Source organism: Anopheles coluzzii, chromosome X (genome assembly GCF_943734685.1).
Source record: "Anopheles coluzzii chromosome X, AcolN3, whole genome shotgun sequence".
NCBI classification, from domain to species: domain Eukaryota; kingdom Metazoa; phylum Arthropoda; class Insecta; order Diptera; family Culicidae; genus Anopheles; species Anopheles coluzzii.
The window spans coordinates 8,409,425-8,434,051 of record NC_064669.1 but is presented as its reverse complement, the minus strand read 5'-3'; the positions used below and the strand labels follow the sequence as shown (position 1 = coordinate 8,434,051).

Here is a 24,627-nt window from a genome sequence, read left to right as displayed (position 1 = left end):
CGCAAGGCAGAAGAATAAACCGAAGGCTGAAGGTGTTGTCAGTACAACGATCCGTAAACGAATGATCTTTATTTTGACATTCCTCTTATCGCACAGTTGTCACGGTGATGGTCATATTCTGATCCGGCATATTGGGCACTATGGTCTTATCAGGGGTCAAATCTCCAGGATATTACAATGATTAGAAAATATAAAATATTAAAATATTTTTAATTAAATTATATATATGAAATATAACTATTACCTTTTCAATCTATGTTTCTGGCCATTTTGAATAAAAATTACTTTATATGCAAGGGCTCTTTTTAAAATGAGGTTAATGAAGTTAATGTATTTGTAAGTATTTCATTATACTACTTTATCAATAACTGGGTAAATAAAAAAATAATATTTTTTTTTATTATTATTTACATCTTTTATTTATAAGATTGTTAAAATTATAATTCTTGAAGTTGTGACAAATTTTCTAATTATCAACAAAGCTTTTCTAATTATCATATAAAAGTAAACAATAATAAGACATGATTATTTATTAATTTGCTCATCCACGGCGGTTAAAACAAACGTTCAAAAATGTTGCTTGGGTTTGTGATTAACAGGCGTTACGCGTAACGCTAGCGTAACGTAGAGGGCTGAGCCTTACTTTTACCGTTTATCCAATTTAAAACTTAATTATTTATTTATTAAAACGCTCCTAGGGGATTTACGTCTATAAGCGAAAGGCCACGGGAGTGACAAAATGCTGACAAATTTTTCAAAATGTGAGCTTTTGTCACTTTTTTGAGCTTTTGTCAAAATTTTGTGACCTGGAGCTGCCAGGAAAAAAATTTGACAAAAGTTGACAAAATTTGACGTTCGTGAAAAAGCGTAAACAAACAGCTATTTGGCGCAGTTGTGACCCATTGTTATGATAATAATGCTAAAATGCATGATTCTAATTGATTTATGTACCTAGGTAGTGGTTCTTAAACAAAATATCGATGATATTCAGGTGTTGGAGCTTTTTGTCGCTCTTGTGTATGTTTTTGGTGCGGCCACGAGAAAAGCTCTTTTTTGCAGTTGACAAGCAATTTTGACAAAGTTGAAAATTTTTTCAACATTTTTTCAGCTCCGTGGCCACGCGCTATATGAATGCAGTTATACTTTATGATGCAGCAGGAAAAATCCGGCATAATCGATTGAATTTGGCTGTGATGATGTGTGCATCGAATCTTGTCGTCTAAAACGAAGCGTTACGAGACGTTATTTTTCAGCTGTAACTATTTTTTCGTAAACCCTGTAAAACTGTTACTTTTTCTAATCTTTTAGATTGATTATAAAAAGTTTTTGTTTTATTGGCCAAAAGGTCTGTTTTTGGCAGACAGAAATATTTTATTCCACTCCGGAATAAAATTGTAAGTGAGCCGGAGTGCTAAGAATACACGCGATTGTCGCACTATCACGTAGAAAGGAAGTTGTTTGCTGGGATGTGTTGGGAAACCAAAACAAAGCGCTGTCAATCGCGCAGAAACGTTGTACGGGAACGATTTTAAAATTAATGCAAACGCATCCAGACCCGTGCGTGGGACGGCTGGAAACGGTGCACGGGAGGTAAACACACACAAGAACAACAAAGGCAACGCAAGCCGAAAGAAAACAAAGGAGTGGCTTGGGTTCTGCCGTTTGGTTTTGTTCTTTTCGCCACCCGCACAGCCGGGGGTGTAACGACCATCAACCGATTCGTGTTCCTGTTCGCCGTCAACCATCGCGGCAATGGAACCACCGAACGGAACGGTGCCGCCAGCGGAGCAGGCGGCCGACAGTGACCCGGTGGCACCGATTCGAACCGCGCCCGAACCGGACGGACGCGCCGAACGGTGGGTAACGCTGAACGTCGGGGGCGAGATCTTCACTACCACCCGGCTGACGCTGACGAACCGCGAACCGAACAGCATGATCGCCCGGATGTTCGCCCAGGACCAGCTGAAGCCGGCCGAGCAGGACGGGCAGGGCGCGTACCTGATCGACCGGAACGGGCACTACTTCCGGCCGATCCTGGACTACCTGCGGCACGGGCGCGTCATCTACGACCCGCACGTCAGCCTGCAGGGCATACTGGAGGAGGCCCGCTACTACGGGCTGGACGGGCTGGCCCGGCTGATCCAGGAGATCGAGCGGGCGGACGTGTCGTTGACGCGGCTCGACTTTATCCGCACGCTGGTCACCTCGTCGCACACGACCGAGCTGCGGTTCCAGGGGGTGCACCTGTCCGGCATCAACCTGTCGAAGCTGGACCTGCGCAACATCAACTTCAAGTACGCCTGCCTGTCGCACTGCAACCTGTCGTACGCCAACCTGAGCTGGTGCTGTCTCGAGCGGGCGGAGCTGCGGTGCGCCAACCTCGAGGGCGCCAAGCTGCACTCGGTGATGGCGGCCTGTGCCGATCTGCAGGGCGCGAAGCTGAAGTGCTGCGACCTGACCCGGTGCAGCCTGGAGAACGCCAACATGAAGGGGGCCACGCTCGAGGGCAGCGTGATGGAGGGCGTCAGCCTGCGGGTGGCCAACCTCAAGTCGGCCAACATGCGCAACTGCACGCTGAACGATGCGGATATGGCCGGTGCCAATCTGGAGGTAAGAGTTGCTCCGGGTTATCCCTCGATTTCCCATTCTGACCTATTCTTTCAAACCGTCCCACAGTCCTGTGATCTGACGGGTTGCAATCTAAAGGGTGCGAACCTGCGTGGTGCCAACCTGAAGGGCGCCCAGCTGGAAAAGCTGGTCACACCCGTCCACATGTCCCAGATCGACATTTAGTCTGCGCTTCGTTGGCTTCCGGGCGGAGCCAAACCCAACAGAAGATAAGCCAAACAGCAGTATGCGCGTCGCAGTTCGAAACGCGCCAGCTGAGGAGCTCTTGATAGAAAGTATTGCGTATAGCCAGTGCTGCAAAATGTCATGAGCATCATGGAGATATTCACCAACGAAAACAGTGAACATATCCGTGGTAGCTTGATGTTCATTGCTGATACTCAATGAAAGTGCATCATGACATGTCGAACACGTCATGCGACTGCTTGAGTCAACCGCGATACTCCGACTGAGCAGCTGAGCTTAGTGCCGGCGCAAGCATAATCATGAGTTTTTCTTGTTGTGAGCAGTGCTGCCAACTGTCACTGTTTCAATCACCAACACTTATGACTGAAACGAAGCTCAAATCAGCTCACGTACACAACTATGATGATCAGAGGTGAGACTCAAACAGTTAGTGAACCAATCACATGCTTGGTGACATTTTGTTTTGCACCCAACTCTTGGTCAGTCACTTTGATCACGACATTTTCTGACGGTGATCATCACGATACGAAAACAAAGTAACTGACCAAGAGTTGAGTGCTAAACAAAATGTCACCAAGCATGTGATGATCGCAACAACTGATCATCACAGTAGAGCTCGTGACGCTGACATGATTTTGTTTCAGCCGGGATTTGTCATAACTATGTCAGTGACATTTTGCAGAACTGATCAGAGTATAAAAAAAGTCATGACAAAGTGACTGAGCAAGCAAAATGTCGCAAAAATGTCACGATGCATGCATTGACCAACACCAATCGTTTTGAGTATCACCTCTGATTATCACAATTGAGTACGTGATGCTGACATGGATCTTGTTTCAGTCAGATTTTTCTATGACATTGACAGTGACATTTTGCAGCACTGCCTATAGCGTGGTAAAGTTATACGCACAACCGCAGTCATAGTTTGAGCAGAAACATGTTTTCCATTGAATGCTTTTCCCCTAATCGTTCTACGTTATCTATGTACAAAAGTTTGAAATATTGATATTAACATGTTAAGCGATAACAGTCTACAATATTGTTCCTAAAACTTCCGGGAGGAACAAACATAACTAACGGCATTATAGTATATAGAGGTTAAAGGGTTGGTGCTGCTGGCTGAGATAGTGAAACGGGCTAAAGCCACCTACCGAGTCCGGCCCACAGCAGCCAAAACACAGATGTTGCAATGCAATTTAATGTGTGCGCTCATTGCGCACAAGTAATGTATATAAACTTGCTAGAACTGTAGCGGAACCGACGTCACAACGAATGATATGCCATCGAACTGACAGCATGCGATAAGTTGCTGCTCGCTTATGCCTTGACAAAACCCGTTGCAAGACGGTACGCGAAACGGAAAATAAATGTAACACGTTAGTTGAAACTAGTTTCTTGGAGTTTGGAGTTACGGCATTTGCGTGTGGGCATGCTTGCATTGCTGTACTGAAATTGTATTGTACGTTGTATGTTTTTAGTTTAGAAGGCATTGTTTCCGGACCAGCTACAAGATCTCCTTCGGTACTAGAGCAGATTCCAGGGATGGTTTCTTGGGACGGCACACAAGCGGAATTAGTGCAAGAAATGATGTCTGCATCGGAATATTTACATGAACAGTTCCAGCGTCGAGGTAGGTACGGTGGATAGATTCAACGAAGAACTGAGATGGATTTAAAGCCTTTTTTTACCATCGAGTGGAAAGTCCAATGTGGTCCAATGTTTGAGATATGTTCGGGAACAGGTGGAAACTGATTTAAATTAGATCATGAAAAGCGTTCGGGATAGGTTTACTACGACAGTTGCATAAGCTGGATTGGGTTAGGACTTGGTTCAGCATCTGGAGTGATGCAGGACATTTTCCAGGCTCGGAGATGTTCTGACTAAATCCAGGGCTCATATATGTACTAATATAGATCAAAAATCGGTTTTAATGCTTTTACTCGAACAATTTTGGTGAGTTCTAGAACCATGCTTTTGTTGGATAGTATTGCAAGCTATTGCAATATAAGTCCCAGATCAGTTCCATAGTGGAGTACTTACTTGACGTACTATTGGGACAAAACAGTTTAGGAATAGGTCCAAAGATGGGATATGGAAAAAACTGGATTTGGCATGGAACCAGGCTAAAGCCTCTGGATAGATCTATGAGCAATTCTTCGTCCACGTCCTGAGCTCGGTAATAGGTCTAGGAACCTGGATAAGTTTATGACTTGATACAGCTTCCTTAATTCAGAATATTCAGTTATGCTTCAGGATAGTTTCAAAGCCGACTGCTGGAACCAGATTAGGATTAGAGAATAGAGTTAAACTCCAAACAAAAATAGCATTTTTTACAGTTCCAGGGCTGAGATGCGATAACCAGCTGCCGTATTGCTAAGACCTTAAGCTGGGATAGCTTTGAGCCGCAGGACTTTGAGATAGGAACATTCACATTGCCGAGACGTTGTACCAAGTACCGCTTCACTACTGTAGGCGAAGATTTCAAGCCTCAATGCCCTAAAGATCATGGCGGTGGCCAGGATAAATTAACTCGTTGGCAACACAGAAAAAAAACCAACATCTTTCAAGATAGAAATTAAACGTCGGGTTAAACGTGCTTCCATTATCCCCATTGCACCTGCTGGCTAAAAGCTAACAAGCAAATCGTTTGCGAGTTTTTCTTCTTGTTTTGCTTGTTAAACCCCATTTCCCATTATCAGATCCATTTTTTCCTCGGCCATTCTCCCCAGCAACAAAAGACCGAGGGGGAAAGAAAAAAAATCCCGGAAAAGCTACCATATCCATAGCTAATCCCTTTGGTGCGCTACTAAAGGATGCAAGTTTGCCCGCTGCATGCAGGAGTTTGGGCTTATCCTTCCAGTGTTTTGCACCCGTCTGCGTACGTTTGTTTGTCTGCTCCGTGCTCAGTGTGGGAGTTGGCCGTTGGCGAGAGAGCAGCTTTTTTTTTGTTTGTTCGTCCCCTATCCACTAAAGAATAACAACATAACATAATATTATCCGATGAATGAAAGTTTATCGTGGACTACGGAGAAATTAAAAGCGCACAGCACCGGAAAGGCGCTCAGTTGGTCGACGGTTCATCACGCAACGCGTCTGCCAACAACAAACACAACTACCCGGCCGGACAGCGCTTGGGAGCTAAGGTCAGCAATATTTCCTTTCCACAGCGGTCGTTTCGGTTAATTAGCTATTAATTTGGTCCACTCGACGAGGCACGCTCACCTGCCGCGGAAATGAAACATTCGCCCGGCGTTCAATATTGACGCTCCCTATCCCTCCCCCCTCCCATTCCCAAGCCCAATGAAGTGAAAGAGTGACCTGAAAGGTCAAAAAGTTTTTGTTATTTTCCTTCGGAAAATCGCCTATCGCTGCCAACCCAGTGCCGGTTTCGCTGTTTTGCGCTTAATCTCGAGCGGGCCGCGGGTTCGTGTCTTAAAATATTAATTTACAGCAGCTCATCAATATTCATTGACGAAAAGACGGTTAATGAGTTTTTTCCCCCGTTCCGCTGGCAGCCGCGCCAAGATTGGCCAAGATGGGTTGGCAGCGCCCGCGCACACGGTGAACCGTTTTGCGCGTTTAAAACACAACCGTGTTTCCTTCTGTTTTTCCCCGCGGCTTCTTCACGCCGTTATCGCAAATCTGCTAACTGTGTGTGTGTGTGTGTGCTTGTGTGTTGGGCATGCTGCGGTGAACTAATATTGACCGAACACGCGGAACGCGGATTAGCTGACGCGGTCGGTTTGGTGTGACTTTTCGCGTACCCTTCTGTGGGCGGCAAATGATCGATGCGAAAGAAGACTGTATTGGCAGCACAGGGGCGCTATTTTCTGCTTCAAATCGGCAGAAAGGGATGGAAAAAAGGGGAACGAGAGGAGGGGGAAGGGATTGTTGAAAATTTGAAGCAGCGTAAGTAAAAGCTACAAGCCCGGAACACACCGGAAACACCCTCCGGAGATCAATCAAAAGTTTTTCTCGTTCCGTACGTCGGTTGACAGAGGTATGCTTTGTCGTATTTTATGTGTATGTGTGTATGTGTGTGTGTGTGTATGTACGTGTGCTCTACTGCTTGTGTAATGGAGTCACCGTAGGCCCGGAAAATGTTGAAGGCGTTTTTGTTTTGGTTCCTGGGAAATTTAAGAATCTCGGGCTCCACGCATGTCATTGGAGCATCCAGCAGTGTCCGTCGCCTTTCCTACCAAGCACACGCTGTCGCTCAACGGTGCTGTTACGCTGCCAGCCCAACTCCCGGGCCGGGCATGTACGTGACAACTATTTCGGGGTAAAAGTGGACCCACAACGAACGACGCACAAGGGCAGAAGCAAGGGTTGCCGGCCTGTATGGACTTCAAGTTTTCCCCGAGAATTATTTCTCCATCGTCAATTTCTGGTGTGTGCTCTGAACATAGCGCCACATTGCCGTTTGTCGGCACGGTATGATATCCCATTAGCAAAAGTTACTTCACCGACACCAATGTGAGGGCTGGCTCATCCGGGGAGTCCGGGCAGAGCATCGAATGACAACCATTCTGCTATGGCCGATCGCAAAGGATTTCTGGAGTAAAAGCAAAACTATTGGCCCGACTACGTAATTGGAACGGGAGGTGTTGTAAAAGGTGTTTTGGGTCAATTCTGGAACCATGTCTGGGCTTTTGGGAGTTAGCACGTTGGATGGTTCTGCTGAAAGCCAGATCATTACGTTATGTATTGGCCTTGTCACAACTCTAAAACATAAATAAAGGGTTAAGGTACACTACGTCCCAATGTTGGTATCAAAATCGACTCGAAGAGCACAACACTTTCCATCAAGGTCATTACTGAGATGACATCGGAGCAACTTTTGCAAAAGAGTGACACAAGCAATCGTAACTGGTGTTCAACTTTTTTGAACTGGTGTTATGCACTAGTTGGTGAGAGCAGTGTCCTAGACTTTGTGAGAGTTTAAGCTACCACCTGCCATTAGAACATCTTCAGACCAACAGAGCTACGAAATCTATGCGTCAAATGAGGCCAATAGGCTCGAAGTGTCCTTAAACAATAAACAAAAATAGATATAGGAAGTTCACCACATTCGAAAAACTTTCATCATTGAGCGCTTGAGGCACTTTGAAATGTCTGTAATACTTATATTACAGAAACTATCTGTAAAAATAATGTTCTCTCTCGATGCGGTATTTTATTAGGTAGCAGATTTTATTCTGTTTTTCTTCGGCAGATTCATGGTCATGGTTTTGTATCCCCGATTCTTCATCTGGTCCACTGTAAGCACATCTGGATGTAACCCAACATATCTGTGCGGTATGAAATTAAGAATACTGAAGCAACTCGACCAGTTTTGTGAGTGTGTCGTGACAGCAGCGTCCAGGCTGGAAATGGGAAGTGAGTCGATGGGGTCTAACCCTTTACTCAGGACTGCATGAAGGGTATCACAGCCGTTTATTGTGACAGTGTCCTGCCCAAGATTTCAACCAGAAATGATTCCCATCAGAAGAAGTTTGTGTGCGTTCAATCACAAAAGTTGCATTGAAAGATGTCAGAAGATGAACGAGAGGTTTCTATCTACCTGTTGACGTTATCTTTCAAGTATATTGTGTGTGAGAAAAAACATTTTTAATTCCCTGGAAGTAGCATTCCTTCCAGCACAACGTACTTCGTCGCTAAATGAGTTCTAAACTTCATTATATTACCCACACTGTTCGACCAAACTCCACACCGATCTGAGCGAACACCCGATTTAGTAACTAGTGTGTGTTTGGTGTACTTCCTTTGCTAAGCAAGTTAATGTCCCGCGCGAAAACAGCTTGACGAGGTGGTTGATTATCCAGTCCGCCTGCCGCCTGACACGCGCCCAGTTCAGCTCTAACGACGAATTTCTTTTGCCAGCTTCGGTAGTGCAAAGCAGTGTGTGGGCATGTGTGTGGGTGTGTGTTTCGTCAGGCGGTAATTGGGCGGTCGGATTCGGATGCCGGACGAAGAGCGACAGGGCTGCTGATTTGGACCAGTTCAAACAATTAACTCGATTGGTGGAATAATTCAATTATCCTGTTGCCAAAGCGGTGTTTCGTTCGAATGGACAGAGCGGGTACGTGTTGGTCTGTAGTTTTCGGAGTGACTAAAGACGAAGCAGAAGGAAAGCATCTAACCTGTTTAGTGGGTGGAGGAAGAGCAAGCCAGGGACGGAGCACATCGTCGCCTTCATTAGTACTGCTGGTCGGTATGTGAAGAGACAAGGAATTCTCACATGCACCAAATCGTTCGTTTTGTTTGCCGATGGCTTTCCGGGAAGCTATTAAAAGCCATCCGTTTTCCCGGGACGATATCTGCGAGTGATGTATGTGTGTGGGTGTGTGTGTGTGTGAGAGAGGACTAACGATACACTTCTTCTTGTTCCCGAAAAGCGGAAAACGCTAACATGAAACCAATCAATCGGTGAGAAAACGCAGTGGAATTTGCCCAGTCATTGCCGGATGCATGCGGACAATTCAGGACCAGCGCTCAGACAGCGCTCGGTCGTTTGCAGTTGTCGTCAGCTGGGATCTCTGACATGCTGGATAGGATTACACCGATCTCGTTTAAAGACCGCCCCGGCAGAACGGTGACCGGTAATGAATACATCAGTCAGAATCAACCCAATCAGTGGAGGTAGAAGATGCCCTACTCCGAGCAGCAGAGATAGCGTCTAGCCGAACGGATCAGATCGGTTTGCGGTTCAGGAGCTCAGTGGTGTACAGTTGTTTATTGCGATGTTCTTTTCCAAGGGATACTCCCAAGCTCATTGTTCGGCTGTTCGAGCGTGATTGAGCGTTCTGCTGTTCCAAATTTCCGCACAATAGAATTTCAAAACGTTCAAAGGACCCTGCCGTAATGCATCCACAAGAATATTCGAACCCAACGGTTGGTCCTCTTCGTCCTTAGTCGACCTAAAGGGGGCATAAATTGGCAAAAAGAAGAAGAAGAAAAAAAAATCATAAATCAGCTCTCGCGCCCAGGCAGGCCCCATTGAGCACATTGTTGCAAGGTACCTTATTGCGCCCCGGCACGCAAACGGACCGGAAGGCATTTGCATCGCCGCGTCGCTTGGGCAGACCCAACAGCTGTTCAGCGTCGCGTGAAGCCGCCGGATGAAAAACGCTATAGCCGAAGCGATGCCGAAGCGGTACCGAAGCGGTCGCCAGTTGCTCTGGTACTGTACCGACAGTGTCGGTTGCTCCACATTGGTCCCAGTCGCCCGCACGGGTTCGGCACACTTGCACCATCAATACACGCCACACACGCCGGTCGGGCGTATCGCGCGTGAGACGCGTACCGTGCCGACGAAACGTCGCCTCACTGTCGTCGAAAGGTGCGATGTTTCATAATTTTTCGCTGAGAAGTGACATCTCTGATGATTTTAATGTTGAAACTTATCCTTAAACCGTTAATTTAGCAATAAACCGAAAGATTCGTTGTAGTATACCTAAATCGAATGGTCTTCTGATTGTCACACAAAAGAAGGATCTTTTACATATTTTGAACCAAAAGTACGTTATATTTTATTTAAAGTATAAAAATAATAACAAAATCATCAATTTGTCTGTAAAACCGATGATTTTTAACTTCGGTAGTGCTTAATCTGAGTCCTTAATCACTATCATCCCAAAAGTAGGATCTTTTGCATTTTCTGCTCCAAAATGTCATCTGTATTGTTTTGAATCAAACAAAAAACAGTAAAAATTTACGATTTTTGTGTCTAGTAGTTCTAAATAAAAAAATAAACTCAATTCAATTCAATAAATTCAAAAATAACCACATTTTAGCTGCCAAGCGACCTCTGGTAGGAAATAATTCATTGCCATCAAACCGTGACGAGAGATTACGCACAACACCTAGCAATTAGCTGATCGCCGGAGCTAGCTTCCCGAACCACAAACATGATTTAATTTATTCCTCTCTCCCCCCCCCCCCCTCTGCAAGCCTCTCTTGCCCCACATGCTTTTTGATATGTTTCGATAGCACGCCCTCTGGCGTCATTTCGAGCAGGGTTGGGGGAAAAAGGGACAGATCAAGCGCTCCGTTATTGCCAAAGCCTACCCTTCCCCACCAGCCCCCATCACCTTGCCCGTTTGGTTCGCTTTGTGGTCAACAGCTGAACATTAATTGACGAATATTGGATGCCTGATTGTGGGGTCGCTGCCTCTCACAAAAAGCGAAGAAAAAAACACAGAAATCAAACCCCACCAGATGTCGCTGCACTGTGACGCTGCGATTTAAGTACGTTTGAATGCATTCTTTCGATTCATTTTAGGGTGTCATTGGTGGGGGGGGGAACACAAATTAGATTATCGAACTCGGCGTGTCATGCATGTGGGTGTGTGATGCAGGTTTTCGGCACAATCGCCTGCACTTTATCGTTCGCTAAAGATAAAAAAAAATAGCAGCAATGAAAGTAGCAGGAAAGCAGGACGACCACTGAGAGCAATAAAAAAGCCAAATAAAACTCCATTTCAACTTGCACCTGGGTGTAAAGTGCGTGCTGTTTTGTATGATTTGGGCTGCCTTGAAGTAGAAAAAAAAACTGCTGCCTTGAACGCTTTCCACAGTAAGTGGGTAAATGCGTCCGTTTTTTTATGAAGCAGTGCTTTGCAACTTGGAAGGCCGGCAACGAATGGACGAGCAACGAATAAAACCAAAATATCGCTACGTTCTGATGTTGCAATTGTGGAACGGTGCGCTTCTTTCCCACTGCGAATGTGCTTGTTGAATAGTTGTTGTTTTTTTTTGTGCACCCCTCTAAGCGCTTCATCATTTTTCCATCACATTTCCCGGCGTCAACTTTTTGGCTGCATCGCTGCTTGTGTTGCAAGCGTTCCGTGGCAAAAAAACCACTACAAAAGCTCTACAGCGTCACGAAAATTGCATACCTGTAGGCGAGGTGCTGTAACAAAGTGGACCGTGCGATGGCGCCTGCAAGTTACGCTACCCGCATTGCAAAACGAGCGCATCGTTTAGCAGCCTTCTGCCAGGGACTGTTTTAACGTTTGTTGTCGCACTTTTGTTTTTTGGAGCGTTACTTTTCGAACGCATAAACTAGACGACAGGCACAGCGAATAATGCACTGCAACCGTTTCCAGGTGCCCGTGGTTGTCCCTCGGTGGTGAAATTAGTGTTCCACCCCTTACGATATTGCAGGGTTGAATGTTTTCCGCTCGAAACCCCCTGGCAGCGGGGTGCGTAATTAATAGCTCGCCACATTAGGCAACGGCCAGGGATCAAACGCAAACTCGCTGTTAAAATGGGATCAAACAAATTGTTTAGCAAAAACAGGGGATTGAAAAATGGTGCGCATGGGAAAATGATCTCACCCCAAAAACCTTGACGTGGACTGCAAAGGGTGCTGTGAACAGAACTAGGCCGCCAGCGGCTCCACTAACGACCATTCATAACGCCGTTCCTTTTTGTCGGTCCTTTTGGTAGGAATTAAAAAAAAAAACGAGCTACAGCAAAAGTACGCTTGTACGCCATCCAAGTCCCATTTTTCGGGCTGCGCTTTCATGCAAGAACAAATGGCCATCCCATCATATCGCTTCGCTTAGTTCCGATCCGCTTTTTTCGCCTCGTTGCGTCTCGTTTGGTCAATCCTTTCTTAATTTCTCCATTTTTTCTTCTCACGTTCGCAGTGCAGGGTGGGAGGGGGGAAAGGACAGCAAAGAAGAACACTACTCCAACCAATTTACTGACATTTTCGTGCTATGTCAAAAAGAAAAGAGACAAATGCGGCAAAATAAAACCTCGGACAGCATGTTTTCCGCTCGGTTAGCATAAATCGCGTTGCAAGAATTGGTACACAAGCGCGCAAAAGCGAACCATTCAGGTGGTTGATTTAGACTTTTAGAAGCATTCGCTTTCCTGTCTGTTCTTTGATTTTGCTGGTAGCTAGCTAAGTTCGACAGTCCTGTCCACAGGACTTCCTGCTGGTTCGAGTTGTGCATTTATTAATTTGTTGACTTTTACAATATCGGTGAGGGCCTTTAAAGAGGCCTGAGGGACAGGTGTAAAAAAAAACACACACACACACACACACACACTCACACACATATACACACACACACACCATCCTCTCGTGCATTAAATATGCAGGTGTGTATCCATTTCAGCAGCGAAAGTTTGGCCACCGGACCGGAAAGTATGGCCGCCTTTATCGTCATTATTTCTCACTCGGATGTGCCATAAATTGTAAATATTATACTGCGCGCATTGCATACCTTTCAGGGGTAGGGCGCGTTTGCCGCTACCAAGCTACCCGTGGTGAAATATTGCCTCCCTTTTTCAGTGCGTCGAATCGATCGTCACTTCATCCTTTTTTCATTTATTTTAGAGATGTGGAAGGAGCGGGAGAACTGAAGCATTTACTTTAATACCGGTAGGCAGGATAGTTGGCCACACTGATCAAGCGTAGTCCGTCGCGTGGTAGTTTAAGCCACAGCTTGCTCTGCTGCTGATGCTGATGGCGTACCGGGTGCTCGCCTAGCAGGACAACACAGCCGAGCACAGCAAACCCTATCAGCTGACATAATTGTGCCACCGCACACTACAGCGCGGTGTAACAGGTACGGGTTTTGCGTGGGAGAAGTTTATCTTTTTTTTTTTTTTTAACCGGGAAAGCAACACAACGAAGCAAACCCAGTAAATAAATAAATAACGCGCTAGCCACAGCCTTCCTTTGCGCGCGGCGGCCGTGACGCTGAAAAGCATTATGATAATTTGCCCTGCGCTCGCACGCAGGCGACCTGACAGCCGAGCGGTGCGCGAAAAAACCATTTGCACTGCACATAAATCACCTACTGCTGCTGCCACTGCTGCTGCTGCTCGTGTAAGCCGGTGGACACATGGTAAAGGATTTTGAAATATTAGCGTTTTACCGGGAGAAAGCGTACGGCGAGTATGATGTTGTTTTTTGTTGCGTGCTGTTTGTGCTGGGGTGAATGATGGCGTGTTGCAAAAATAAAGCGAGCGAGAGTGATAGAGAGAGAGAGAGAGAGAGAGAGAGAAAGAGAGAGAGAGAGAGGGTACAAAAATTAAGTTAAATCATAGCATTTTGAAAGGTTATGTTTCAGTCTACCAGTTTACTGTCAGTTTTAGCACATTTTTGTCTATCTTACTGGATTTGGTTTGTGTTAAGGGAACTTACATATACTCTTAGCATGCTCTATACACTGGAATTTATATTTTTTCCCATTTTGTTAAATATATTTTATTTCCCATTTTATTGCATTCCTTTAGCTTAAACTAAAATTATGTTTTAAAGTCAACCAAATTAATTTGTTTTTTTCTCCAGGTCTTCTTTTCTTTAGTTTCTAGAGATTGATTTAATTTTAGTTTTATTTTAGACCAGTGTGCTAACAACAACATTATTTTTTTGACGAAAAATTGATTACTTTGGAGTTGGAGCTGTTAAAATTACATTCAAACGATATCAAAATGGGCCGGTCCCGTGGTCCAGTCGTCAACTCGTATGATTTAACAAACATGCCCGTCATGGGTTCATGCCCCGGATGGACCACACCCCCCATAGGTAGGACTATAACTATCCTGCTATGGTAATCAATAAGTCACTGGAAGCCAAGCCACTTACGGGTAACAACTGTAAGGCCAAAGAAGAAGGAGAGATATCAACATGCTTCACTTGATGATGGTTGGGGTGCTGCTGAATCGGCAAAAGGGAAATTGCCATTGTTTATTCATTGATAGAGGCATTCTTATTTAAGCAAGGAGCAGTATTTGCAACACAGTATCAGTATCAAAAGCCATTTGTGAAGCCTTGCACTAAAATACCTTATGGAGGGGACAGTTTCTGCATTCAACAGAATTGATGCTCCAGCCCATAAGGCTTCAATCGCTCAAGGAACGGCATATGGAGAGTTTGCCTTATTTCATCAGCTCATCTAGGTGGCCTGCTGCTTTACCAGATTTGAAGCCATTGACTTCACCTTTTTGGGGGACATATGCAAGCATGGTTCGACAACAGTTAAGTATTGGAGAACGGACGAATTCAAGCATCGTTTAGTGAAAATGTGGCTTACAATGGTTTTGAAAAGTGTTTACGATTTGTTTACAAATACAAGAGAAATAGTTGAACTCCACTAAGTGCTATGTAGTTTTACTACTTAAAGGCAAGAATCACTTACAAGATGCCACCCTGTTTTTTGCCCATATTTTGTTTACCATAAACAGAATGATTACATCCTTTACTTGCGTTTGCTGGTCAGCTGTTTTGTTGTGGCAGGGTACACAAACTAATTACTAAATAATGTCTCTTGTTGTCTAAAACACCAGTGTTGGGTTTCATTAATCTTTCGTTGAGATTCATTCATATGAATCTTCAGTGCTGAGTGATTCGAATCTCGAGTCGAATCTTTAAAGATTCACGAATCTTCAAATATTCATGAATTTCCAAAGATTCATGAATATGCAAAGATTCTTGAATCTATAAGATTCATACATCCATTGATTTATGAATCTTTAGAGATGTATGATTTAAAAAAAAAACATTGAATTTGCCCAATCCCATTTAAAACATCCCAGCTCTAAGAACATTTAGAGATGTACGAAACCCTTGAGATTCATTAGTCTTTCGAGATATAAGAATCTTTCGCGATAAAAGAATCTTTTGAGATTCGTGTATCTTTCCAATCGAGAGTCAGATTCATTGAATCATTCCAAAGATTGGAACCCATTACTCATCATTAAACAACACATGAACTAAAATGCTTTGTATGTCTCTCTCCATACTTTCAATGATGTACTAACTTATGATATCATCAACAATACACTTAGAAGTTTAATGTGTCGTAGCTAGCCAGATGAGCTGTCTAATATGTTCTAGTAAGACGTTTGATGTGTGAAACAAGTTGCTCAATGAGATATTTTATATTTTGTTTGTTATTCCATCAAAGCTGTCTACTAGATGCCACAACAATTTATTGAAACTGTTGCTTGATTACTAAACTCAAGTCAAGAATTAGAGAAGGTGTCATAAACGAAGTACTATAACGTTCGGTAAATGAAACCTGCCCTTTAGCAGTGAAATTTGCTCCCAAATCTTGTTTATTATCTGCTTTTGTACAATTTACCTTTAGTTTGGCCAGTTGCTGGCCTTGTTGCTGTCGACAGCGTGCGTGGTTCGTTCAGTACAGACGTGATCAGACGACTTGCTAAGCTTTACCGGCACTACGTTTTGACAGTCAAAAGCAAAGCAAAACCCCAGTTCATTTGAATGCATCAGAGAGATTGAAAAATAAGCCCTCAAAAGAAGCCCAACGCCGCAACAGACTACACATCAAAAGGCAGCTGGCAAAGCCATTCGTTTGCAATTTCCTTCCCCCGCTTACTCTCCTCCCTCCCCCCCCCCACACACACACACACACACACACACACACACACACGCAGTTAGTGTGCGTTATTATAATATACATAAATATGCGCGCAGCGGGGAAAATAAAACCGTGGTAAATTAGATTGGCGCACAAAAGTGGCGCGAAATAAATGGTTTGCTTAAATGCTATTAGCAGGGCAGCGGCACGGTACTGGCTGGGCTGGCTGGGAAATGGGTGAAAATCTTCAAAGCGGCGTATTTTAGGGATTCCTGCGCTTCGTTCATCGGCATCCCGGAGGGGCGACGGGAGGAATTAAAGGAACCCAAATTCGGTACCGACGACAGCGACCGGAGACCATATACCATTACCGGCTTGACAGTTTTACAACGCTGACGGTGCGCGGAGCGTTGGGAAATTGAGTTGCCCAAACCATTCCGCCTCCCGGAGCGGGGCCAAATCGCTGCCAAATCGGTCGATGCTTTGCAGGGTCTTCCCTCGCTGCAGCGTGTATGAGCGAGCTCTAAAATCTGAAATTCGACGAAAAGGTAAATTAAACTCGGGAAGGGTATGATGGAAAGCCTATTAGGGGGCGAATGGTCGAATAAAAGGGCAGCTGAACGAATCATGTCCTCGCACGATTTTCTGTTCGTGTGGGTTAGTGTTTTTTGTTATGGAAATGTTTCGCTGACAGATGCTAAAGCACATATCACAAACAAACGTAAGTTAAGCCTGCCACTACTACTTCCCCTACTTTCTTGCACACTTCCTCTGAGGATGTATTAAAATCGCTTCCAGCAAATTGAGTTGTTGCTGCCCTTTTTTGATGTAGTACAAACCAGTAACAACAATAACCAACTCGAAAAAAAGCAACTGAAAATGACAGGCAAAGTCACCATTTCCCTGGGCAAAATGTCCACTTAGAGGCGACCGTCTACCCCGTTGAGAGCGCACGGCAAAGCAACAATATGGCGTGCACACTTCACTGTTCAAACCTGTCTACTACACGTGCTGCTGACGTTTGACAGTTTAGATCTGTCAATTATCGATGGCAGCTGGTGGGCCCGCTAGCTTGCGCCGCCGCTGCTAATGTATGGCGGAAGGATATTGGAACTTTCCAACACGTATTGGCACACAGAAACAGGAAAAAAAGCTCTACAGCAAGGGTGCAATTGACACACACACACACACACACACATATGGAGAGGCTTGGAAAGCAATAAAAAGTGAAGTTTTACGGAAAGAGAAATGAAACAGCACAAAAAAAACGCAACAACAAAAAAACATAGAAGCCGAAGCACGAGGAAAAAAATGGCCCAGCTGCCGAGCAAAAATCGACCAACGGAGGCGGAAATAGTCTCACTCAAGCCATCGGTCGATCTCTGTATCTGTGTGTGCGTGTGTGTGTGCTTGGGGGAGGCAACGGGGCAGCAACAAAAAAAAAAAGTAGACGTGCCTTAAATAAAGTTTTTTGGTTCCATTTTTTCGTTCGGATCTTGAGTGGCAAAGGAAGAAGCAAGCAGCAACTCAACGAGCGCGCCTTGAAGTGGGTTTTGGTGCGTGTGGGTGGGTTGTGGGTGTGGGGGGGGGGGGGGGGGGCGGTTTCACAGAAAACCACTTCTTCACCCTTTTGCGAGCAACTCCGCAGGGAGTAGCATTTCTTTTCGTTCGGCTCGGTTGCTTTGTTGTGGTGCCTTTTTTTTCTTCTTTCTGCTTGCCGTTTCTTGCCCGCCAAGAACGTTCACAGCAGGCTGTCGCAAAGTAGTAGTTCTCCCGTAGCCTTCGTTTTATGGTGTTTCTTTCGTGTTTTTACGAGCGTCCCTCATACCTCAAACACAAAACAAAGCAAAAAACACTGCAAAAAACAAAAACAAAATGCCAAAAAGAATAGGTGGTAAGACTCTTTTTCGTTTCCTTTTCCGCCCGCTAATGAGAAGTCGTCGATTTGCTGCTGTCGATTGGGTTTTTGCAGGCAAATGTTGCAGCCCAGCAAAGCGCGCACCGTGCAAGAGCGGAAACAAACGGCCGGGAAACGGTCGTAAAAATGGAGCAGTTGTCGACGTGTCGTTAGTGTGCGGCCGCTCTATACATAGGATTTGGGGTGGGATTTAACCAACCATTTGGCACGTTTATGATGTGCTGTTTCGCGGTGCAGTAGTAGGGTGAAGCAACAAAAACAAAAAAAAAGGCGACTACACAACAAACAACCAAGAGAAAGCTCCCCCAAACAACAAGAGGGATGAATATTAATAAATCGTTTGGTCACTGGGCCATCGAGTGTGGTACGGCTGGAGCTATATTTAGGAACCGACCGACCGACTGAACGACCGACTTTTCCAGGCACGTTTGAGTCGCTTGGCGCAATGGGCACCGGGCACACGGTTCGGATGGCCGGATGGTCGCGACATCATATTTCTACCCCATCTGTCTGTCCCGCCGGGCCGAACGATGACGCGGTACGCTCCTGTACCGTCCGTGTCCGTTCGAAGGCAGCGAGCAGAACACCCGCAGCACAACGGCGAAGAGTAATGTTTGGTGAGGTAAAAAAAAAAAACCGCCAGCAACAGTCTCGGAGCCCCGGAAGCGCCCGACCTTCAGTCAGGCGGAACGGTAGCCTGGTGGAAGGGTGGCAGTGCGGGTGGTGGACTAGGCAACATGCATAGAGTGAAGGGAATTGCAATAAATCGTTCACGCCCGTTTGCCATGTCGTGTGTTACAGGTAGGTGGCTGTGGTGGCTCGCCCGTTCAGACACTGCCATTTCCCCGCCAAGGTTTGCTGACGAGGCTGGTGAGTTCACAAATGGTGCGGATTGTTTGTGGCGCTGCGGCCGCAGCGTAACGATTTCGCAGTGTAATGGAGTGTATTGCTTTTGCATCGAAGAAAACAGTGCCTTGAGGAGGGTAATAGCTTTCACCATTGGTTTAAGCTGTCTTGTACGCTTAAAAAAGACCAAAGTTTTACGGGGCTTCACAATGATTCATCAGAATCAAAATCGTTTTGTGATATTTTCTATCTGCTTGTCTTTAGGTAGATCCAAACGCCTTCGGGATATTGTCAGAGTCATTCTACAGGTTATAATAGATGAGGTCGAAAGACGCAACGCATGTTAATTCAGAGTACATCTGAGATGTTGAGAGTATCAGCTGAAAACCCATTGCCCCAACTTGTCAAATAGATTTGGAAGAAGTTGATGTTCAGATCTTCTGCCTTACCCTGGAAAGCAGATAACAGGATTGTGAACCTGTCATATCCTATGTTGTGGTAGGAAAATTCCAACAGCCACCAGCCTGATGTATTCTGTTATAAGAGATTCGAAGAAGTTTGAAGTTTGTCAGAACAATGTTTTGTTCTTACGCCAGTGAGCAGACATATGATCGCAAGATCGGTCTTGTAGCACTCAAACAACTCCAGGACAGAAGTAGTCAACTTCTCCGGTTAGGATCATCGCGACCAGATATCATTTGGACACTCTCCAGAGCCGTCTGACCCGGTACATGATACGCCAGGACATCCAGAGCTGCATTGGAGGTCCTAAATGCTACGATTTTATCCAAAATCTTCTAGAACACGATGTTTTCATGTTTATTTATGATCATATCTTTTAGATCTTTTTAGGACACACTTTGGAGATGTCATCCTACACTTCAGGCTGTAAATGCCTACAAATGATGTCATGAAACGAAACCGTCAAATGTCATCTGTGATGACATTTAAGAAGAAACAAAAAGCGATGTTAAGGGACACATGTTGTACACCGATCCTGACAACAACCAGCTAGAATAAGGCGAAATTTACATCTTCAATTATGATCTCCTTTTTTTGCCAGATCGTGTTCACCTGCCAGGTCCCTGCTAGAACGGAGCACCCGAAGGCCATCCTGCGCTCCCGCCGGGCATGATTATATACCATTTTGAAGCCATTTACCCGTGTGGTTTCCCGTGCGCCATGTTCATGTGCGGCTTTGGGGTGGCAACCGGTACGTCGGAATTGGGGGTAATGTTTGCACTGCTCCATCCACATGCCTGCATACCGCTCCCGTGGGGATGAAGTCACGTTTCCTACCAAGAAACAGACACGCACACCTGCTTGTTGGTTTTTTTTGTTGTTGTGGGGAGCAAGAGTACCCACGTACGTCCACGGTCGGTGTAATGTATCGCTGGGGAGTGCTGCAGTTTAGCGGCCATATTTTCTGCTCCCATGCAGTTTGCAGTGTCGGGGCGCGTGTTTTTGCGGCGTGTTTGTTTTCATTCCATAAAACACACACACACACACACACACACACACACACATACAATAGGAGTGATGGTGGTGCTGAGTGAGGAATGGCAAGCAGTTCGGTGGAAGAAAATGGAAGCTTTTCTCGCTGTGCTGTCGCTATCATTTCTATGCCATGCAATGACAGGGGTCGGGGCAGGCGATTCGTTTCATTTACCCGACACGCGATGGATACTTGGCGCAAGGGATACAGGAGATGAGCTTCGCAGCGCACAAGGGGGAAAGCCGACCAGAAGAAAACAAAACAGAAAATCGCTCGATAAAGTGAGGAGCGTCGAAGCTCTCGGGCCACGCCGCGAGCTGCTGATCACTCAGCGCAAAGTGGCAGGTTGGTGACGATGCGGTGCCATTAATTTTCATACTCTAGCACACATTCTGTTTGCCAACGGTGAGACGGCTGCGTCTTTATTATTAATACAGCTATCATCATTGGCTCATCGGTCGGAACCGTGCCATTCCGTACGCACTGTCTGCCCAGGTGTAGCCAAACAGTGACCGAGCGATGGAACGGAAGTTCGCTGTTCGAATCGCTTACGACTGTTCCGTGCAGAGGGTCCTACCCTTCAACGAGCTGTCAGAAAACGGACCGTAATGCTCCAGTCCAGCATTGGTACTCTGAAGTGCCCTAGTCCTCTGGGCTAGCCTTTTGCAAGCGAAGTCCGGCCCCTACGCTTCCATTAATATATTATCCAATATTCATCACACCCACCCCGCCCCAGGCGGCCTTTCCAGTGTTCCAGTCGAAAGTTTTCCATCTCCCAACATCCAACTCCACCTCCGGCATTAGCTTGGTAGGCACTCAAGAAACCTTTCGCCTGCTGGAAGCACTTTGGAGCTTTCGTTTTTATTAAACAAACCAAAGCGCCACTCGGGCACTGTGCTTTTGGGGGTTGCAACAGCGCCGGTTACAATACACACGCCTGTCTGCCCAGCACCCAGAACCAGGAGTGCCCGGTGTGTGTGTGTGTGTGTGTCTATGTGGTCTGTGGTCCATGAATAAGTAAGGCGCTTCTAAAGTCCTTAGCCGAACGCCCGTACCCGAAGGAGCGCAGGACGCCCCGAAAAGGTAAGCATTAAAATGGTCCATAATCTAAAGTACGCATCAGCTGCGAGACACGTCCTGGCGGGGATTTTGAGAGGACGTGGAAACAATGCCACTTTTATGGTTGCGTCCCGCACCCTCCCGCCCCCCTCGGTAACAGGTTTCCCAGGCGTTGCTTTTACGATGACGATGAGGTGCGTGCGTGTTGGTGTGCGCCGCGCTGTACGCTGGAAGGATGCCGTCTACCTAATGAAGAAAGACAGTCGTGTGTGTGTGTGTGTGTGTTGTTTGGTTTTACTAAGCGAAATGTCACAGGGTTTTTTTTTTCTTTGAAAGGGGATGCTTTTATGTTTTACCTAACCGCACTTTTTGATGAGTGGATCTTGTTGTTGTGTGAAACGTATTACCTTAATTAAATCATAACTGTGCAACGGTTTGCGGTTAGCTTTATGCGGCTACGATTAAACACGGGTTTACAGCACCCGGTTGAGGTTTGCACCAGGCGCAGGGCCGTGCTTCAGGCCCTGCAGCAAGTGGTACTTTCCCAAATGCAGCCCGTTTACCACCGTCACTTCAGTGCTCCGTGTACACTAAGCGCTCGAAGGTACAGGAAAGAACCGCTCCCGGCGCTCGCGCCACTCAGCTTATCAATTTACAAAGAGTTTATCGGTTCGGTTCATCGCCGCAAGTGCCCTACCCCCCAACCACCCACCCAATCCACTCCACTCGCTCGCTCAATTTTACAAGGCCAGTGGCAAGATTATCGGAACCGCACCGATTGGGCTCTATTGAGAAAAATGAAAACAAAAACAGGAGAAACCTTCGGCATCGTCAAGAAAGAGGAAACTTTCACCGAGAATAATGGCCTGCTGCAAGCGAATGGAAATGGTATACAGTCCCACAGCGGTTTGGAGCGGTAAAGGGGACGTGTTTCCGTAAATAAATGATGACCCTGGACCCAGCGAATCACGATTGAAGGGATGCTGCGGGAGGAAGGGTGGTGCTGGTGGTGGTTGGACCCTTTTTTGATCGTTTTATTTACCTTCCGTTTGCAGTGCTGCTCCGGACCCTACAGTGGAAGCCTGGATGCTTAACCTTGTTTGTTTTTAAATGCGTACCAACACCACCAGCCTACAGTGTGTGCCGTAACAGTGTGTTTTAAATTTTCAAAACAAATCAATGATTTTGAAGTAAAAGAAAAGGTTCAACTAAAAATAATTTGTTGCAGGTTTTGTCTTGCTCCTACAGCTATGCTACGCACTGTAGTGCTTCTAGAAGCTTGCCCACAGCCCGCGATGCACGGCTGCTTGCCCGAGAAAGTGTTGCCCGGGTGGGGTTTGAAGTGGGAGGAGGCAAATTTAACGACTTTTCAAACGGATGGTTCCGTTCGCACGGTGGGCTAGTTTTTGCCGCCAAATTGTAGGTCGAGCGGCTGTAGATCTGTTGTCTTCAAATCCGATACAAAACCGCTTCAATCGCGTGCTTTCCCTTTCCCCTTGATGCGTTTCTCAGCCTGAGTCGGAAGCGGGGCGAATAAGTGACTTCCCGACTTACAGGTTTTGTCTCATTTTCTCTCCCATGATGATGTTATTTTTTTCTATTTATACACTAAACCAGAGATGGCAAATTCCAAACATGACATGAGTTATCAATCTTCAATCAAAAGGGAACTTGGCGACCAAAATTCCAGTTAGACTTCAAAATCCAAATCCTCCAACCAAAAGGAATCAAAAAGGAGGAGCTATGTAGGTACAGTTGTTGCTTAGAACAATATATTTCATCAAAACGATTAGATATCAGTTGAACTCAGAGCAGTCAGCATAAACGTGTGTTAATTTTGATAGGATGTTAACAACGATTTCTAGCTATCCTTGAGGAGGCGCCAAGGTGACTAAATAAACTGCAAGTGGACGTTTGGCTCTGCTATTGGTCACCATAATATCCGTTACTAAGGTTACTAAGGACTTACTACTAATCACCACCGAAAACAATGAACATATCCGTGGTAGCTTGATGCTTATTACTGATTCTCGATGAAAGTGCGTCATGACGTGCCGAACATGACAGGCGAGTGCTTGAGTTCAACGCGAAACTCTGACTCACAAGCTGAGCATAATGCCGTCACCAAGCATAATCGTGACCTGTTTGTGGCTGTGAACAGTGCTGTCCAATGCCACTGGTTTCAGTCACCAACACTCCAGTTCAAGTCAGCTAACGTACACAACTGTAATTATCAGAGATGAGACTCAAACAGTTGATAGACAAATCACATGCTTGGTGACGTTTTGTTTAGCACCCAGCTCTTGATTACTCACTTGATCACGACATTTCCTGCCGGTGATTATCACGCCATTCTTGGGATGTACTTGGCGTGTGATCCCAAGTAACAAAATAAGCATACTTTCTCGCTCCATCTGGTTTGATGGTCTGTCGGGTAAGATGGAGCGAGAAAGCATTTTGGTGCTTGGGACCACTTGCACGCACCGCATATCTTCCATGACTTTAGTGATTATCACCGACAGAAAATGTCACGACCAAGTGAGTGACCAAGAGCTGGTTGCACAAAATGTCACCTTGCATGTGATGGTCGCAACAACTGTTTGAGTCTCACCTCTGATCATCACAGTAAAGCTCGCGACGCTGACATGATTTTGTTTCAGCTGAGATTTGTCATAACTATGTCAGTGACATTTTGCAGAACTGATCACGGTATAAAAAAAAAAGTCATGACAACGTGACTGACCAGGGTTTTGTTTGTTAAAATGTCACCAAGCATGTGTTGGTGACACCAACTGGATGAAAATCACCTCTGATAATCACACTTGAGTACGTGATGCAGACATGGATTTTGTTTCAGTCAGAATTTTGTATGACATTGACAGTGACAGTTTGCAGCACTGCTTGTATGACACCATTGCTCTGTTCTATTTCACCAACCTAAGAGAACGGACATGGGTAAAATCGCTACACACTCACCATCATCCGGAACCCTACGTAGAAAAACCCCAAAAGTTCAAATGAGTTGGACAGCGCTGCACTAAACGGACATGCCAAGACTTACCCACCGACGGGTAGGAGAATCGTTTCATCTGGCGAGCGAAATGGAAGCAGCGTGCGATATCCTTTGCAGAAGCAGTTTCGATTGC

At 45.7% G+C, this 24,627-nt stretch overlaps 1 protein-coding gene across 1 annotated transcript; it reads left to right on the top strand.

Annotated features, from left to right (window-relative positions):
* Window positions 1-1,474: 1,474 nt before the first annotated feature.
* On the top strand, window positions 1,475-4,204 carry LOC120957322 (BTB/POZ domain-containing protein KCTD9). Its single transcript, XM_040379471.2, has 2 exons — window positions 1,475-2,610; window positions 2,677-4,204. Exons 1-2 carry the CDS (start codon window positions 1,753-1,755, stop codon window positions 2,791-2,793), a joined length of 975 nt encoding a protein of 324 aa, XP_040235405.2. The 5' UTR covers window positions 1,475-1,752; the 3' UTR covers window positions 2,794-4,204.
* Window positions 4,205-24,627: the final 20,423 nt, after the last annotated feature.

Coding starts and splice junctions, on each gene's coding strand:
- LOC120957322 (XM_040379471.2), top strand. CDS start 1,753: ATGGAACCACCGAACGGAACGGTGCCGCCAGCGGAGCAGGCGGCCGAC. Junction 2,611..2,676: donor TGGCCGGTGCCAATCTGGAG/GTAAGAGTTGCT, acceptor ACCGTCCCACAG/TCCTGTGATCTGACGGGTTG.